Source organism: Pristis pectinata, chromosome 1, assembly GCF_009764475.1.
Source record: "Pristis pectinata isolate sPriPec2 chromosome 1, sPriPec2.1.pri, whole genome shotgun sequence".
NCBI lineage: Eukaryota > Metazoa > Chordata > Chondrichthyes > Rhinopristiformes > Pristidae > Pristis > Pristis pectinata.
The window spans coordinates 73,794,625-73,812,665 of NC_067405.1; the positions used below are offsets into that span (position 1 = coordinate 73,794,625).

At 42.4% G+C, this 18,041-nt stretch overlaps 2 protein-coding genes and 1 long non-coding RNA gene across 5 annotated transcripts in view; 1 reads left to right on the forward strand and 2 right to left on the reverse strand.

The window, feature by feature from the left end:
• Positions 1–5,131, reverse strand: part of LOC127570775 (INO80 complex subunit D-like) — a 105,620-nt gene extending 100,489 nt beyond the window's left edge. The window contains exon 1 of one of the 2 annotated variants that reach the window (XM_052016607.1): positions 5,076–5,131. The gene's annotated coding sequence lies outside the window, so the exon portion shown is untranslated. Of the gene's footprint in view, positions 1–4,946 lie in introns of both variants that reach the window. The other variant, XM_052016598.1, reaches the window with a different exon arrangement.
• A 97-nt stretch (positions 5,132–5,228) lies between these two features.
• Positions 5,229–9,802, forward strand: LOC127577232 (uncharacterized). The gene is made up of 3 exons (XR_007957348.1): positions 5,229–5,374; positions 5,599–5,687; positions 7,303–9,802. It is a non-coding gene; the product is annotated as an uncharacterized LOC127577232 (long non-coding RNA).
• Positions 9,803–16,753: 6,951 nt separating this feature from the next.
• Positions 16,754–18,041, reverse strand: part of ndufs1 (NADH:ubiquinone oxidoreductase core subunit S1) — a 33,479-nt gene continuing 32,191 nt past the window's right edge. For both annotated transcript variants that reach the window (XM_052027878.1, XM_052027942.1), the window contains one exon: positions 16,754–17,254. In XM_052027878.1, coding sequence (XP_051883838.1) covers positions 17,163–17,254 — 92 coding nt within the window. In that variant the 3' untranslated portion in view covers positions 16,754–17,162. The remainder of the gene's footprint in view (positions 17,255–18,041) is intronic.

Here is an 18,041-nt window from a genome sequence, read left to right on the forward strand (position 1 = left end):
ATTCTGCCAAACCGAAACAAGGACTAAAGTCAGTCATAAATACATGTCCCACTCAATACAAAAGCCTGCGAAAACCAAAAGAGAGGGTCTGTCAAATCCACTTCAGTTCTATGTTTAGATTCATGTCTACTATTTGTGTGCAAGGATGCTAATATCCCAAATATTTTCCCAGTTAATTTTGGTATTTCTTTTTTATAGGATGAGAAGCAGCATCTCATTTTCCTACAGTAACACTAATGGCTTCCCCCCCCAGAGCTTCCCCTTGCTGCACCAGTGCCTAACTCAGACCAGGATCTCACTTTCTAGAAGCAGAAAACCACATCTCACCATTTCTCACAACAGACCACGCGTACATGCAAGTGTGTTATTCACTGCATTCTTTAACTTCAGCACCTTATTCAAGGACAGCATCAAACTTTCAGAGATATGAAACTGGTATGTAACCTTGACTCAAGAACTCACAATCCAACCTGCCAAGAACACAAGTACTAGGCCCTCTTCTACCTTAACACCATTTTCTTGCATTATCCCATATCTCTTGATTTCTTTAATATTCAGAAAGCTATCAATTTATATTCTGAATGCTATCAATGACTGAGCCTCCAAAGCCATCCAGGTAAAGAATTCCAAAGATTCACCACCCTGAGTGAAGAAACTTCTCATTTTATTCCTAGAAAGCTGGCCCCTTACTCTGAGATTATGACCCTTGTTCTTGAGTCCTCAGCCAGGGGAAAACATCCTTTCTGCATCCACTCTGTCAAGCCCTGTAAAAATCTTGTACATCTCAATGATATTATCTCTGATTCTTCTGAATTCCAGTGAATGCAGGGCTAAACTACTCAAATCAGTTCTCAGTCAGCAAGTTGTACATCCCTGTAAACAGTCTGGTGAACCTTCGTTACTCTCCTTCTATGCCAAATACATCCTTTCTTAGGTAGGGAGACAAAACTGTATACAATACTCCAGGTGCAGTCTCACCATGGTGCTCTATAATTTCAGTATGACCACCTTACTCCTTTATTCAAATCCTCTCATAACACTAACATACCATTTAAACTTCCTAATCAGTTGTTACACCTGTACTTCAGTAACCTGAGTACGAACATATTTCGGTCCATTTGAACCCATCAACACTACCCAATTTGTCACCATTTAAAGAATACATCGTTTTCCTGTTTCTGCACTGAAGCAGATGACCTCACATTTTTCCAAATTACGTTGCAGCTACTTATCATATTTTTATGCAGAATTTTCAGGGTGACTGCCACAAGCAAGAAAAAAGTGAATTGCAGCTGTCAATGCTTTAAATGACTTGTATTTATATAGTGCTGCTAACACGCTAAAACATTCTGAAGTGCTTTAAAGGAGCTGTGTCAAACTAAATTTGCAAATGAGCAACATGAGATGTTAGGATGGATGATTAAAGTTTGAACAAAGGGATTGAGGGACATCTCAAAGGAAGAAAAGTAGTAAGGTTAAGGGAGGGAATTTCTTGGAAGCTGAAGGCACAGAACTAGTGTGGAGCAATTAAAATCGGGGATGCTCAAAGGACCCAAGTTGGATGAGCACTGATTTATCAAAGTTCTTTAGTTAACTCACCCTATGGAGAACCAAAAAAGCCAGAGGCGATCTGAAAAGGGTAAGAATTTTAAAATTATGTTGTCACTGAACCAGAAGTTAATAATATTGCTAGCACAGTGGTACCTTGATAAAGGTTCAGGACATGGACACCAGTTTTGGATGAGTATAAATCTGTGAATGGTAGAACAAGGGAGGCAGGCGAGGAATGTGTCGGAATCGTCAAGTCCAGGAGCAATACTGGCATGAATGAGGGTTTCAACAGCAGACGGAGTAAGCAGCTGCAGAGTCAGACACTGTTACAGGGATGAAAATAGTCAATCTGAGTGATGGCATGGATGTGGAGTCAAGAGCTCATCTAGGGGTCAAATGTGACGCCAAAGTTGTGAATAACCTGGCTGAGCCTCAGCCAGTTGCCAGGGAAAGTGACAGAATCAGTGGTTAGGGAGCAAAGCTTGTGGGTTCTAGTCTACCCGATATTTATTTAGAGTAAACTTCTGCTCATCCTATGCCAGTCATGCACTGCAAGAATTTAGAGATTGTGGAGAGATCAGGAGCCACAGCGGTGAGGCACAGCTGGGTGTTGTCCGCGTACATGGCTAATTTAGTAGTGAGGCAACATGCAAATAGAAAGTGGCCAATGATGGAGCATGTCAGAGACAATGGTGCAGGAAATGGGACTACAAATCACTGCAGGTTATTCTCTAGCTACAACAGGTTAAGAAAGAATAGCATCAAACAAGTGTTCAATAATGGTGGAAGGAACTTGGAAGTGGATGATGTAGTCAAAGTCGACAAAGGCTACAGAGGTCAAAAGGGTCAAGGCCGCATGAAAAATAATGGGGCAACTTCTGCTGCTGCACTTTGAATTCTCGTTTGCAAATGATGTTTATGCACAAATTTTGGACATACTTTTCTATAGCACCTCTAATTTACAAAAATGTTTCACTGAAGATTTAAGAAACAAAATTTAAACAATTTAGACAAATGTTTGAGAGAGAATTCTGGGATTAATGGCAGTTGAAGATGTGACCACCAATGGAGGAGTGACGAAAGGAGGAGATGCCCAATTGGGCAGAATTGGTCAGACACAAGATTTTCCAGAGTTGATTACCTGGGAGAGCTTACAGAGGGCTGAGGCCACATGGGGAGATACTGACAGGCTACCTACACGTCCTGGTTAGCTGCCACTAAGGCATGGATGAAAAGGAGCCAGTGTGCAATCAGAGTTAAGAGGGACCAGTGGCTTGCTGGTAAACTATTAACAAACAGCATCATGATATGACAGGTGAACTCTCTTTAAAAAAAGTATTTAATAAAACATATTTGGTTACATGATTCAGTCACTCACCATATTATGCATAGACCCCATACCAGGAATATCATGGTTGACTCCAGTCACCACCTTTCAGTTAACCATGTGCTAACCTTTTCTCTAGCAAACTTAGATAAAGATTCAACCAAACTATCTTTGAGGATCTATTGCCACAACAGGGTCTGGAGTTTTCCATACAAGGTCTGAAATGAGTCCTACATGCAATCCACAATACAATTGGACAGACTGACTCACTTAACACTACTACTGCATTCTGTTTCTGTTGATTAATTGATGCAAAATTAAATGATGAAATGCAGAAAACTTAAAAAAATTCACACATTAAATATGAACCAGTTTAGTTCACCAATAAGCAGCAGTCCAACTTAATCAAGCTTCATTCCCCCATTAAAAGACTATCAGATCTCAGCAAGTACATACACTTGTAATAAAGATGTAGTCACAGAAAAAGTACTCTGCATCATTACAATTCAGATATTAAAATATAAAGTTGAAGTTTGAGAGATTTCTCTGCACAATCAAATCACACAGAGATCTATTTTCATCTGAAGATATCATCCATTTCTCTGTAACTAACCCTCGTACATAACTATAGAAAATAGGGCACTCCCTTGAAGATCCACACGTGCCTACAATGAGAATCTCTCTCGTTATGATATGTTCTATAACGAAGGGAGATCTCCATCTCTCTGGGAAAAAAATCTGCCTTCAATTATTAGGGCACAATCTCAAAGATCTACATGGAACTATATAACTGCAAAAACAGATGCTGTGAGACTGCCTCATCCAGCTGCAGAGTAAAGAATTAGGGACACAGCTTCAGGATATGGAAATGGTTATTTGGGACAGAGGATAAGGAGAATTTTCTTCATTCAAAGGGTTGTGAATGTTTGTAATTCTCTACTCCCAAAAGAACTGTGGATGCTCCATCGTTAGCATATTCAAGTCAAGAGATCCACTGACTCTCAGACAATAACGGAATTGATGGATACCAAGAATGTCAAGTTGAAGTTGCAGTTCAGCCACGATCTTATTGAATGACAGCGTTCTTGAGGGGATTGCTCATGGTAAAGATAAGTACCTAACTGCAACTGACATCCATATATATATAAAATAAATTTCCCTCCATGTACAAGAGACCACAAACAGGAGAACTCTGCAGAGCAGTGTGAATGCAAATGTTAGAGGGATCTCTGGACAATTACAAAGGAAATCTCCTCACAATGTACAGTGACAAATACCAAGGAGATCTCAATGGAAGACTGAATCTGTTGGTCCCCAAGTTTAAGACCTGGACCAGCAAGGTGTGCAGATATAAAGGGAGATCTCCGCGGATGTGTGTGTCAGCTCTGCTCTGTAACCCGAGGAGGTGTGTGCGATTGTAGCAGACCACTGTGTGTAACCCACAGAGAGAGAGAGGGCAGGGCTGGGACGGGACGGGTGCATCTGAGAAGTGCATCCAACTCCGGGCAGGGCAGTCTAAAGCTGCCAGAGTGAGGTGTGTGCCCCCGTGCAGGTACACAGGGGCACGGCAGCCGAGCTCGGTGCAGCCCAGCCTCACTCCGGCCTGCAGGCGTGCGCAACCACACACACACCGACAGCCCCGGCCGCTCTGCCTGCCTGCCTGCGGCCTGCAAACAAAAGAAGCCGGGGGCTGACAGGCAACGGGACGCCCCGAGGCCCCGGCCGGGCCTGCGCTTCCCCCAAAGCCAGGCGGGATCGGGGCCCGGGGCCGGGCGGGGACTCTCGGGTCGGGTCAGTGGGCGTGAAGCAACGGCACACAAAAGGCTGACAAGGCGGGAGGGGTTAGGCCGCGCGGCCTGTGGCAGCGGCCGAGGAAAATGCAGCCGACAAGCGGGGGCCGCGGCGGCGGTGGCCCGCCTCTCCCCACACCCACCTCACCTCGCCTCGCCTCCCCGGGAGGAGGGAGGGGGAACGACCCGCTTCACCCCGGTGTTCGGTTAATAAACAAGCGGGGGGAGAGAGAGAGGGAAAACGAAAGAGATAGAGAAATATTTTTTTCCAAACCCACCTCTCGATCCCCGGTCTAAATTTGCAAACCGCCGCCCGGCTCGGGGCGCCTTGTCCCGGGCGCCGCTTGCAAAGTGAGTCCGTGGATGTTCGAGGCCTGAGCTGTGGAGGCGCTGTGGCGGTCGCTTACCGTTGGCTGGCTGGCTCGCTGTGCTGGCCGGGCTGGCTCCGGGCTGCTAGAGGCGGGCGGCGAGTGGGGGAGGGGGTGGGGGGAAGGGGAGCAGCCTAGCCGCCCGCCACTGCGCAGGCGTCGCGACGCTCAGGAGCGGGCGGGCGGGCGCCGTCCGTTTCGCTCGGTCGCTCGGTCGGGCGGATTTTTTCTTTTCCGCCGGTGAGGGAAAGGAACGGACAGGGAAAGACGGGCGCCGGCGTTCCGTGACTCTGGCGCGGCGGGACGAGTCGCCCAGACTGCGCGGCTCCGCAGTTCAGGTGAGCAGTGGGCGAGGAAGCGGCAGGTGCTAAGTTGCGCTTGAATTTTCCGACTTCTTATTTCTGGGTCTGTTTGAGTTTTTTTTTAAAAACTGTTTTGATGTTTTCCGTTATTAAAGCAAGCTTTCGGTCTGTAAAGCGCAACTTAAATTGAAATCGATGATAAGAATAATGTGCATATTTAAAGTCTTTTTAATATTAAAACTTACTCTACTCCACTCTAGCTCCGTGGCACCGCTTATCAACGGCAGCAGCCTAAAGTAAGCATTTTGAAAGCCCCCAAGAGTATTCTTCAAGCAACATGAATGAAAAGGTAGATTCTACATCGTTCAGATTTATTGTTGGCAAAAGAGTTTTATCGGGAAATCTTCTTTTTCCCCAAGCAAGCCTTTGCTTTATTGTTTTAATCAGTTAAGATTTAAACAGATTTCTCATAACAAGTAATGGGGATGATCATTTACAAGTTGACAGTGATCATCTGAAAGGCTACCAAGGTTACAACCTCCCACGATAACAAGCAGCATAGATAGAGAAACAGTAAATGTTGAAAGTTGTTAAAACTGCCTGGTTGTGACGCAAACTGGAAAGTCTGCTTACCTGTAATTTTTCAGTTCCTGAGTGCTGGGTTGTACCGAGTTGGAAGATGAGATGCTGTTCCTCAAATTGGCTCTTTGCAACCATATAGAAAGCCAAATGTTGAGTCGGAGAATCAAAGTGACAAGTAATTGGAAACTCATTGTCACCCTTGTGCACCGAAAAAGTGTGTTCTACAAAAGAGGCATCCAATCGTCATGTACTTTCTCCAGATTAGACATTGTGAGCACCAAATATGATGCACTAAACTGGAGGAAGTGCAAGCAGATCACAGCTCTACCTAGAAGAGGGCGTTTGGGTCCCTGGATGGTGGGTAGAGGTAGAAGGGCAGGTATTGCATCTACTGTGAAAGGGAGTGGGTGTTGGTGGGGACAGAAGAGTGAATCATGGTGTTGCGGAAGGAGCTGTCCCTTCAGAAAGGGAAGATTCCTATGCCATAATGTTGCAGATGGCAGAAATGACAAGGATGATCCTTTGAAATCTGAAGGCAAGGATTAGTGAGTCCTTTCTTTGAGAGCAGGTGTGGGAAATGAAGCAGTCATGATACATCACATTCAAGTTTAATGTTCTATGTCAGCAGATGAATTCTCATGACCTCTCTCTCATGACCAGCACCAACTCAATCTGGCTCAAAGCTGTCCTGGTCCACGTTTCCAATGTCTTCCTTCACCATATCCAGTGCTTTAACACACAACTTTTTTCGTTCCTTTTAGATATCAATGATTGCCACCTTAATTCTCCCACATCTTATTTGCTCTGACCCCATCTCTTTCTGAAGTCTTAGCCTTTGCCACAGTTTCCCTATCCTTTCTGACCTTCTTCTCTCTGATCCTGATTGATCTGTCCCCCACAGAGGCCTCAATTTCATTTCCCCACTGGTGCTCTTCAGTGAATTTTGAGCTCTTCTTCCACTACCTTCACCTCTGTGCTCATTCCCTTTGCCAGGAGCTCTCATCGCAGACTGTGGCCCCTTAATCCATCTCCAGAATTCCCCATCCACCTGGATCCCTTCCCTCTCCAGATCTTTGCATCACTAACTCCTGACATCACTTGGTCTCTCTGTTTCTCCACCTGACTTGCTCACTCCAACCTACCCCCACTTGCAGCACTTCGTTCACTAAGGACCAATCTGAACACAGTCATCAAACCTGCTTGCAAGAGGAGTGCTTTTGTGGCTTGGCAAACTAACCTCAACCTCGCAGAGACTAATGTCAGCTCAGCGAGTCATACAGCAAGGAAACAGGCCCTTTGACTCACTGAGTCCACACCATCAATCACACTAATCTTGCATTAATCCCATTTTATTCTCACATTCTCATCAACTTTCCCCCCAGGTTCTACCACTCGTCTACACACTAGGGGCAACTTACAACAGCTAATCAACCTACCAACCTGCACATCTTTGGGATGTCGGAGGAAACCCATGCAGTCACAGGGAGAAGGTGTGAATTTCACGGGGAGCAGCACTGGAGGTCAGGATTGAACCTGGATTGTTGGCACTGAAGTAGCTGCCTTGCTAGCTGTGTTACTTTTGCCCTGAGACACCACCAATGGACACCAGGACTTCTTAACTTATTAGGACACAGGGAGGCTATTTAGCCCACACTGGCTCTCAGCAGAGCAATCCCTTCAATCCCACTACTGCCTCCCTTACTTCTTTGTATCTCTGCTACTTTATTCTCACTCACATGCCATCAACTCCCCTTTGATTCTTTTGCCACTTTCCTACATTAGTGGTCATTTACAGTGGCTAATTAACCTAATGCCATGTCTTTGGGATGTAGGAGGAAGCCAGAGTGCTGGGAGGGAACCCGTGTGGTCACAGAAAGAATGTGCAAACGCTGCACACAAAGTACCTGAACCCAGGTCCCTGGAGCTGTGAGGCGGCAGCACTAACTGTTGCACCACTGTGCCAGCAGAAGGTATCCTCTGATCATTATGTTTTTATTCACACATTAGTGGGGCTGCATTGAGGGTAGTTGGCTGTCCAGGATATCACAGGATCTTAGTCTCACACGCCGGGCTTCTACCTCCTCCAATTCACAAGTAGGACAGGATAGACCCACTGTTTCAGTCAGTTCTTATTCCAGACCAAAAATAATATGCAGATTGGTGGGTTAATTAGTCACTGTTAATTGCTACAAGTGTGTTGAAGACTGGTAGAATCTGAGGGGAGTTGATGGGAATGTAGGGAGAATAAAATGGGATTCGTATAGGATGAGCGTAAATGGGTGCTTGATACCGACTTGGTGGGCTGTTTCCACTCTAATACCCACAGTTTTCTTGATGACATCTCCTCTCACTCTCACTCTGCTTCCTGTAGACTCCCTTCCATTCTCCCAGTTTCTCTGGCTCCATTGTATCTATTTCTGAAGCGGCCACTTTCAGTGCTTGCAGTGTGTCTTCCCTCAACTCTGGTTTCTTCACCATCGTTGCAAAGAGGTCTCGCCCTCTCTCCTCCCACCACAAATAAAGGTAGGGTCCAACAAATTATCCCCTGTAATTTCTGACATCTTCAATGAAATACCGCCACCAAACACAACTTCCCTTTCAACATTCTGAAGGAAACAGTCACCTTGCGATATTCTGGTTCACTCTTCCATCTTTGCCAACACCCACTTCCTTCTCAGGGCAACTTCTTTTACCTCTTCCCTTCCCTTTATTCAGGCACTCAAACCTTTCAGATGAAACAACAGTTAATTTGCATTTCTTCCAAATTAGTGTACTGTATCTGGTGCTCACAATGAGGTCTCCACTGTATTGGAGAGACCACCACTGGTTGGATGACCACTTCGTAGAACACCTCCCATTCCATCTGCAAGGATCACTCTGAGTTTCCATTTGCAGCCATTTTAATCCTCCATCCCACTATATTTGTCTGCACTATTTCAATGAGGCCCATTGTAAGTTTGAGAAACGACATCTTGTCTCCTGACTCAGCCCTCAGACAGCAATGATTTCAACTATTTCAGATTCCCAGGCTTTCCTGTTTGTGACAGAATTGAGCAGTTTTGATGAAAGGTCATCAACCTGACGTTGATAGTTTCTCTCTCCACAGACACTGCCACTAAGTATTTCCAACATTATATTTTTGTTACCCTCTCGATGTTGGATGTACTTTCCATCTCTTCTGGGGAGGATATTTGATTTGTATTTCAATTTGTCTATTTTTGTCATTTATTAATCAAACATTTAAATAATTAAAATAAAGATTAAAATTAAGTTTGTGAAATTTATGCTATTTTATTGCTTTATAAAATACCACTGTGCTACTTTATTATTTGAGTTAAACATAAATGAATCCAAGGGATATAATAAATGAAAAGCTTACCACTAGTTCTGTTAATGTGTGGCTTAAAATTGTGGTGACTGTATGGGTATTTTTGTAGCTATATGAAATTGTGTATCGATATTGAGATAATATATTGTTCATGTGTAAACATGACTGATTTGTGTGTAACAACAGTATAAATTCTGTTTGAATGGTTGAACTATAAAGACACAGGAGACAGCAGATGCTGGAATCTGGAGCAACACACCAAGTGCTGGAGGAACTGAGCAGGTAGGACAGCATCTGTGGTGGGAAATGTACAGCTGATGTTTCGGGTGGAGATCTTTCATCTGGATCCAGTTCAGATGAAGCGCCTTGTCCCGAAATGTCGACGATCCATTTCCATCCATAGATGCTGCCTGACCCACTGAGTTCCTCTGGTGCTTTTTGTGTTGAACTTAACTATAACCTGTCCCCAGGTTACAAACCTGACTTATGAACACCTCCTACATACAAACAGGCTGCAATAAAATTATATTCAAAAGTCCAATATACGTGCATATGTTTGTTCCTACAAATGACAGAACTAATTTTTTTCCTGTCTCTGCTTTTGGTAATTGCTCTTTCTTATCAGTCTTGTGTGCTTTTGATGCCACTCATTACAATACTGTGGAGCTTACTGTATCAAGTGATTTTTGTGTATTTTCTGACTTACTGACAAAATTGACTTATGGACATCTACAAAAATGGAACTCATTTGTTACCTGGGAAGGCCTGTACATTGATTTGAATTTAAGACTTAGTGAGTTTGTTGTAACTTAAAACAGATCATATTGGAGTGAAGAAATTCACTGCATTTACATTTTGGGTTTTATGTTCTCTGGGCATTGTGATGCCTGTCACTGGCAATGAAGTGCAGTCACTGTTCTGCAGATCAGTCATTTTCTGTGTAGCAAGACATCATGAATTGTGATATGGATGGTGATAAAAGTCATTATTTTTAACTGTAATTTTTCTTTAGTCATATTGCTTTAGTTCTATTTGGATCTTAGGATGAAGAGATTTGTTCCTAAATTGGCTATGGCAACATGTATGTTTGAAGTGCAGTCACAGCAGCCAATCTGCAAACAGCAAATCCCACAAGCCACGGTGTGATAATGACCAGTGTCAATTTAATTGACGTTGACTCGATTGGCCAAGACACCGGGGTTAACCACCCTGCTTTTCTTCAGAGTAGTATCATGGAATCTTTTGCATCTGTCTGCTGGTTCAAGATGTCACCATTTTTCACAGTGCAGTACTCTGTCAGTATGATCCTGGGCATCTAAGATTTAGTGCTCAAGCAGACAGATCAGGATTTGAACACTGCCTTCTAAACTCTGAGGTGAGTCCCCCCTGTGGCACTGCTGGAAAAGAATTAGTTCAGTAATGTTTCTAATGTCAGATGTTCACTTCTTGCAGCATGAATAACAGTTATTCAAGTGCCAGAGGGCACTCAAATCACTGGAATGGACAAGGAGTTGTATCTATGAAAGCTTGTTATGTCTAAATTGACTGCCATATTTCTTGTATTACAACACTTCAAAATTCATGTCATTAACTGTTAAGACCTTTGGAATCTCCTAGATTTATGGAAAGTTCTATCTTTTTTAATTCAGATGCTCAGAATCTGGTCCTAGCAATCAAATACATTCAGTGCCAACTGAATAAAGATGCTGTGTCAGCCTAAAGTATTTCAGACCATGGACGAAACCAATTTACCCAAAATTTAAAATCCACGGTTACAGTGTGCACTTTTAAATGAGGGATAATCAGCAAAAGTTAAAGTTAGGTTTGGGTAGTGTCTAAGTCATTTCTGCCTTTCGGAATGAGGTGTGAAACTTGAACTGCTGTCTGCCCTTTCACAGCAATGTTATAAAGTGCTGGTTGTAAAAAAACCTTTGAGCAACAGGCAAAAGGCATTCAACACGATTAATAGGAATGGCATCTACAAGATCTTGTTGAAATTAGATTGCCCAAGAAAAATGCTTTGCTATTCAATTGTTCATTACAAGCACCCAGCATAAGGGTGAAGCATCAAACTTCAACTGTGATACTGGTATCAAGTAAGGCTGCTTTTTAGCACTGATTGGATTTGGCATCTTTTATAAACGTCAAATATGCTTTAAGAAATGATCAATCCAGCAAACTAATTGAGGATTACTTGCTGAATGCCAGGTATTTTCAGAGCAAAACACATTCTACCAACTACTCATGATCTGCTCTTTACAGATGATCCTGCATCTGACCTGATAAACAAGTTCCCTTGAAGTTTAGCTTGTCAATTGGTACTAATAATTATTTTATAAAGTATTCCACCCAAGGTCTTTCTCAATAATGAAGCTCTGGAAAATTTGAGATCATCTTAGCTTAGTCTTAACAGGCCTAGGCAAAAATTAGCAGTGCCTGTGGTCACCTTTATCAAACTTACCCCATGTGTCTGGATCCACAAGCTGCTAACACTGAACACAAAGTAGTCTACCCGCCTTGTAATCTCAGTACTTTGTTAGCGTTGTGAAAGTTGGGACACCCATTTCAAGCAGAATTGGAGACACAAGAGGATCCATCTTTGATGTCTCAGAAGAATCCTTGGAGTTGCTTCACATCAATAAATGGCCAGCAATGAGATCGTTGGGAGAAGCAATCAAGTCTATGAAAAGCAAAAGAACTGCAGATACTGAAAATCTGAATTTAAAAACAAAATGTAGTTCAGGCAGCATCTGTGAAAAGAGACAGAGTTAATGTTTCAGGTCAATGCCCTTTCATCCAAACTGGATCTACAGTGCTGGACACCTTTTAGGGGACATGGATTGCATGCCTCAAGATTCTTCATTTAAGGTCATAGTCTATGGGGAATTCAAGAACTGCCTGCAATGCAGAGGAAGGCCAATGCTCTGGAGTGACAAGACGTAGCAAGAGCTGCAGAATTTCAGTATTTCTACCCATAATTAAAGAACACTATCCAGAACCACGTCTGGAAAAGCTGGTCCAGCCACTGTGGAGAACAGACCAAGACCAGCAGGCACACCAGGAAAAAGTACACTCTAATATTCTTTAAAAGCATGGACCTATTGCCACTGTGAGAAGCTTTGCCACTCATGCAATGGAATTTTCTACACTGTTGCCAATTCTCATGTGTCCCTTCATCCACCAAAATGTTGGCTGGCTCTTTGGTTGGGGGACCTTGCTGTGCACTGATGGGCTGCCACATTTCCTGCATTGCTAGACTGACCATTTCAAAAGGAACTAACTTGGTTGTAAAGTGCTCTGGAACATCCGAGGATAGCGAGGTGTCATATTAATGCAAATTCTTTCCATCTGACTTATGGAGGCTTATCTTGCTGGTTTTATCAGACAAATAATTTAAATGGAACAAGTTTTCCCTCTGGCTGTCAATAGAAATGGTTTTGAACAGCAAAATGATTTCAGAAAATGCTTAACATACTCAGCAAGTCAGGCACCAGAGAGAGAATCAGTCAATGTTTTCTGTAAAATCTTTGAAGGAAGGTTCAATTAGTCACCTTGTTAGCAATAATAAACCAATTGGTCCACAAGTCCCTGGACATAAAAGGGAAATGAACTAAGTACAATAATCTGCCAGTGGTTACACCACGACTACAATGTCTTGCTAAGGGTTCCTTAACGGTACCATCCCCCCACCCCACCCCCAAGCCTGTGCATTACACCACCAAAAAGGACGAGGGCAGCATGTGCATAGGCACACCACCAACTGGGTTCTCGTCCTGATCAATTGATCCATCCTGTTTGAACTCCCCACTCAACAGAGCAACGAGAATATCTTCAGATGAACTGCAGTTTAAGGCACTTGCTCAGCACCATCTCTTCATGGGCAATTAGGGATAAGGGATAACTATTGGCCTTGCAAGCAGTAACTATATCTCATGAAATGGTTGAAAAGCCTTCCAGCACTGTTTCCTTTTCTAATAAAGTGCTTCTTCCAACTTTTTAAAATCTGAAGCTATCCATCTGGATACTAAACACTGTGATTTGGAACAGGACCTGGCTGGAGTGGCCTCCCTTTGACAAGCTAAAGAGGCAGGTTTTTGATCTAAGCCAGTCTATGAAGTAAGGGTTGTCAAGATTTAAACCCACTGATATCAAAAATCTGAAGCTGGTCCCAAACATCATCTAGAAGTACTTAACCTATTTTCCAACCTTGCTGGACTTATAGCAGTGGACAAAAAGCTTGCAAATTCACAAAACTATCATTAAAACCCAATAGAAAAGGCAAATTTTTTACCACTATTCTGTTTCCAAGGTAAATTCTTATTGTAATTTTTGCATACAACCTTTACTTGTCATGATACCTAGTTTTGTCAAACTTCTAAACTAGTATCTACAATCACATGTTGTGGATTGCTTGTGCAGGAAATATGAAAAGGAACAGATTTCTGCCTTACTGCAGGATGAACAATTCTTTCCTCCTGCATTGCTGAACTGATGTTAGCCTTTCCATCCCCTCTCTCTGAATAACACTTTATTCAACCAAAATAATGTTATCTTTCTGACCAGAGAGTTATACTGACAATAGTGCAATTTCCCAGCATTTACTTCAGTACAGTCTTACTATCATTATGAACTAGCTCAAGTATAGAAGTTCACCAAGAACATGCTGCATCACAATTTGTTTGACTTGACATTCAGTCTACAACACACAAACTGGCTTTTTGACTTGTGCTGGGTTTTATGGCCTGGAAGCTGCCTCGCTCTCTTTTTACCCAGTCCCATCAGCATATCTTTTTCCTGGCTGCTGCTTTGCTTAAGAGCATCTAGGATATTCAGCGCAATCTCCCTCTGCGATAGCAAGTTCTATGTTCTTATCACTAAAAGGTAAAAAAGCTTCTCCTAAGTTCGAAATGAGTAACTTAGAAGCATTTATATGGTGAAAATAATTTAGTAATACCTTGACAAAGTCTTTTCTTACAATAGTATCATCAGATTAAAATGAATGCTGAGCCAAATGAGATATTAGGACAGGGCACTAAATGGTTGGCCAAAGAGGCAATTTAGAGGTGGTGATATTTGAGGAAGGAATTACAGAGCTTAATATCTAGCTTTAGACCAGTTTCATCTTGTAAGGACTTGTAAGTTCTTTTTATTCAAAGTTGCCCATTGTTCAATCAATGTAAACAGGACTGTCAAATCAATTGACCCTGGAGTTATGCATGTATCTGGTACCAAAAGCAAAAATGTGATCTTATTGTCAAGTTATGTTCTGCAACACTCCTCCCGCAGATGTTTGTGGTAAGAAGCAGTGAATTGAAGAGAGGGTGGGAGTGAGAGAAGATGGTCGAAGATGCCATTTAGAAAAAGGGAGGGAGACAGTGCAGTAATGATGGAGGAAGGTTGGTCCACAAACCATGGCCAAAGGAGTGATCAATGAAAAAGATGCAGAGGGTGTCCAGGTTCAATTCAACTTGATAACAGCACTTTCTATAGACATGGAATGCACACTGCGGCACAACCACTTGTTAACAGAAGAGCAGCTCAGTAAGAAGCCTTGTGGTCTACCACAATCTGTCAGTCTTCCAGCAGAGGCAACTATCCACATGCAACCGTTGCCAACATGTTCCGAGGTACAAGAACGAATGCTGCTGGGTGGACTTGAGCAAAGTGCGGCTAATGCAAAGGACCCGTGGGGGAAGACTACTGTGCAAGGCACCTGTAAACCCTCCTTCCACAATTACGTACACGATGTCTTTAGCCCATGTGATAGGTTTTTCAAAAAATTACATTGCATTAACATGGAATGTATTGATTTTAAACATTTTAAATGTTGCCAGTCTTTTTATACATAACTATGTAGATTTTCTACAAATTAAAATGTAATTTTTGTAAAAGTATTTGAAAATGGGTTGCAGAATATGTGGAAAAAAACAAAATGCTGGAAGCACGCAGTCCAGGCAGCATCTGTAGAAAGAGAAGAAGAGTTAACATTTCAAGGGCCCTTTGACAGAATATGTGCAATGTCTGAGACACTACATGCAAAAGATGTACAACAGAAACAAGACAGTGTAATATTTGACAGCAAGATTCAACTTCAACTATTCAGTAGGGAGGTGGTTGACTGGAGCTCTGGCAGTGATGAAACTGACAAGAAGAGCACTTGGACTTGTGAAATGCTTTTCTTGAAGCTCTGAACAGCCAATGCAGTACTGCGAAGGTGACAGTCACCGATATACTATAGGAAACAGTAGGTCCCACAAAAAGCAACACAATATATAGATAATCTGCTGTTAGTGATATCAATGGGCAAGCAATAGCAAGACACCAAGGGAAAGTCAAAGCTGAAATCCTACCTAGATATCTGTGTCGTCACTAAATCTGGCTATTTTTAGCCTTCATAATATCACCTGATTCTGCCTTGGCCTCTGCTATTGCTGAAAACTTTATTCATCCCTGTTGCCCCTGGATTTCACCAGTCCAATGTACCACTGGTAGATCTCCCACCAATAGCATAGTTCTGAGTGACCAACTCTCACTGTTTACCCTTTGCCAATGACATACACCACATCCTGATCATGTAATCCTCCTTTTCCAAAGCCCTGCACAGCTTAATCCTTCATAAAATTTGACATCTTTTCCAGCTATAAGTTTCCAAGATGTTTCACTCCACTAGCTCCAAGTTCTTCAGCAAAATCCAATTGTAACCTCTGCCAATTGGCATCAATGCCATCACCTGCCAACTCAGTTCTAGTATTCCCTCCCTACACACTACCTTTTCTCCTTTAATAAGGTCCTTTAAAGCTACCCTTGACCAAGCTTTCAGTTATCTGTCCTATGATCATGTTATACAACTCAGTGTCAAATTTTTGTTGCCCAGTGCTTGCCTAAGTGAAGAGCTTGGGTATTTTCCCACCTTATGCCTGCTGTAATAAACATAACCTTTTGTTCTTCAAATAGAGTCCATGGGATGTTTTGCCTTTATTTGCAGGTTGGGGTCGGGGGTAAAATGGGGGACAGATATGGCTTCGACTTGTCTTGCTGGTGAGAAGTTAATCTCCAGCCATGGAATGCTTCCTCATTGGTGCATTAGACTAGCATTTGAATCTATAATTTCCCAATTTACTGTGAAGTGTGCTAGAAGTAAGCCACCCATTCAGTGCACAGTGCATGATGGTTTGGAATGAGTTATAGTTGTGAAGGCTGTGGGAGAAATAGATTGTCAAAGCAGGAAAAACGTGCACATTAACAAATTCACCGGCAGAAGAGAGGTAGGACAGAGGCAGATTAAAAAAAAAGTGGTGTTGACTTTGGGATCTCATATGGAACAGCAATCCAAGCTTGGGTTAAGCAATTTCAAAGCTTTGGCCATTAAGGCAATTGCAATGAATTGCACTTCCATTCAGGGATACATCTGCACTGGGTGAATGTTATTACCAACTTTGGCTGACATTACAAGTGATGTGGCTGCTTATTACAATCACACAAGGAATATATTTCACTGACTTAACCCTTTTGGTATAGATTTATTTTCCTTAAACCCCTACTGGTAAAACCGATACAAGAACTACTTCTGCCTTTGAGGATTTATAAACACAAGAATCTTAAATGGTTTGAGTACAGAGTCAACATAATCACAATTTATTCCACAGCCCAACCTGTATTTGAATTTCTTGTGGAACATTATATTACATTGTACAAGAAATGTTAACTGTACCATGACTTAATGTAGAGGAGAATGGGTAGAGTGCAAAGTACATTTTTCCCAGCATTAACTAGCACTCGGCTTTGCTAATAATGCTGAAAATTAATGGATGGGTTTGAATTCAGTGTTCACTGGAGGCCTGCCTTTCACAGACATGCAGAATTCAGATACTACAGCACAACACGGCTGGTTTGAAGTCAGTTTGCCAGTGTGCTTTAGCAGATGGAATGTTCCTCTACTGCACTGGCTCCTTCCGTAACTGCTTTGACGCACTTTGCCATCGTCTGGGAAGCTCTGCTGATTGGATCTACAAGTAAAAGGAGATAAACGAAAATAGTAACAGAAAAGACTTTTGGAGGATCTTGAATGAGACCAGGTTCCTGCTGAAACCTGATGTAAAGCTACAGTGGAGCAGAAGTGGACAACAAGTACAGTGCTTTACTGCTCATTTCCCCCTTAAGGTTGTAGTTCTAATCTACACAACAGGATCTGGACATATAATCCATGTCTGGAGTATCCAAACAATTAAAGATATATGCCTCACATAGCAACCTCCTGACCATCTGACTCAAAGGCCAGAATTATTTGCTGTTGTTTCATTTATTCTGCTTGGAATTTGGAGGTTTTTTTTTTAAAATGGACAATACCAAGTATTTGAAAAGCAACAATAAAACCTGCAAATGCTGGAAATTTGAAATAAAAAACCCAGAATACTGAAAATACTAAGAGGTCAGGCAGTGTCCTCAGAAAGACAAAGTTAATGTTTCAGATTTACCACATCATCAGTATTTCCAACATTCTGTTTTATACCACTCTTAGGTGGATAAATCCTAATTCCGTATCTTCAAGTATATATGCAGGTTAATGCCACCAAGAAAATAAATGTATATCTCTTGACATTCTCTGGTGTTGGACTTGGCAGTCTATAAAGACTTGGTCATTTTTAAATCTTGGCTAACATTCCAGTGCAGTGCTATGTTGTTGGAGATGGTGTTCCAATGGACTGGTGGCACTATCTGAACAGTATTCACCTGATGTCTTGGTCAGTATTCCTCACTCAATCAACAATGGCAATAATAGATCAACTGACCTTT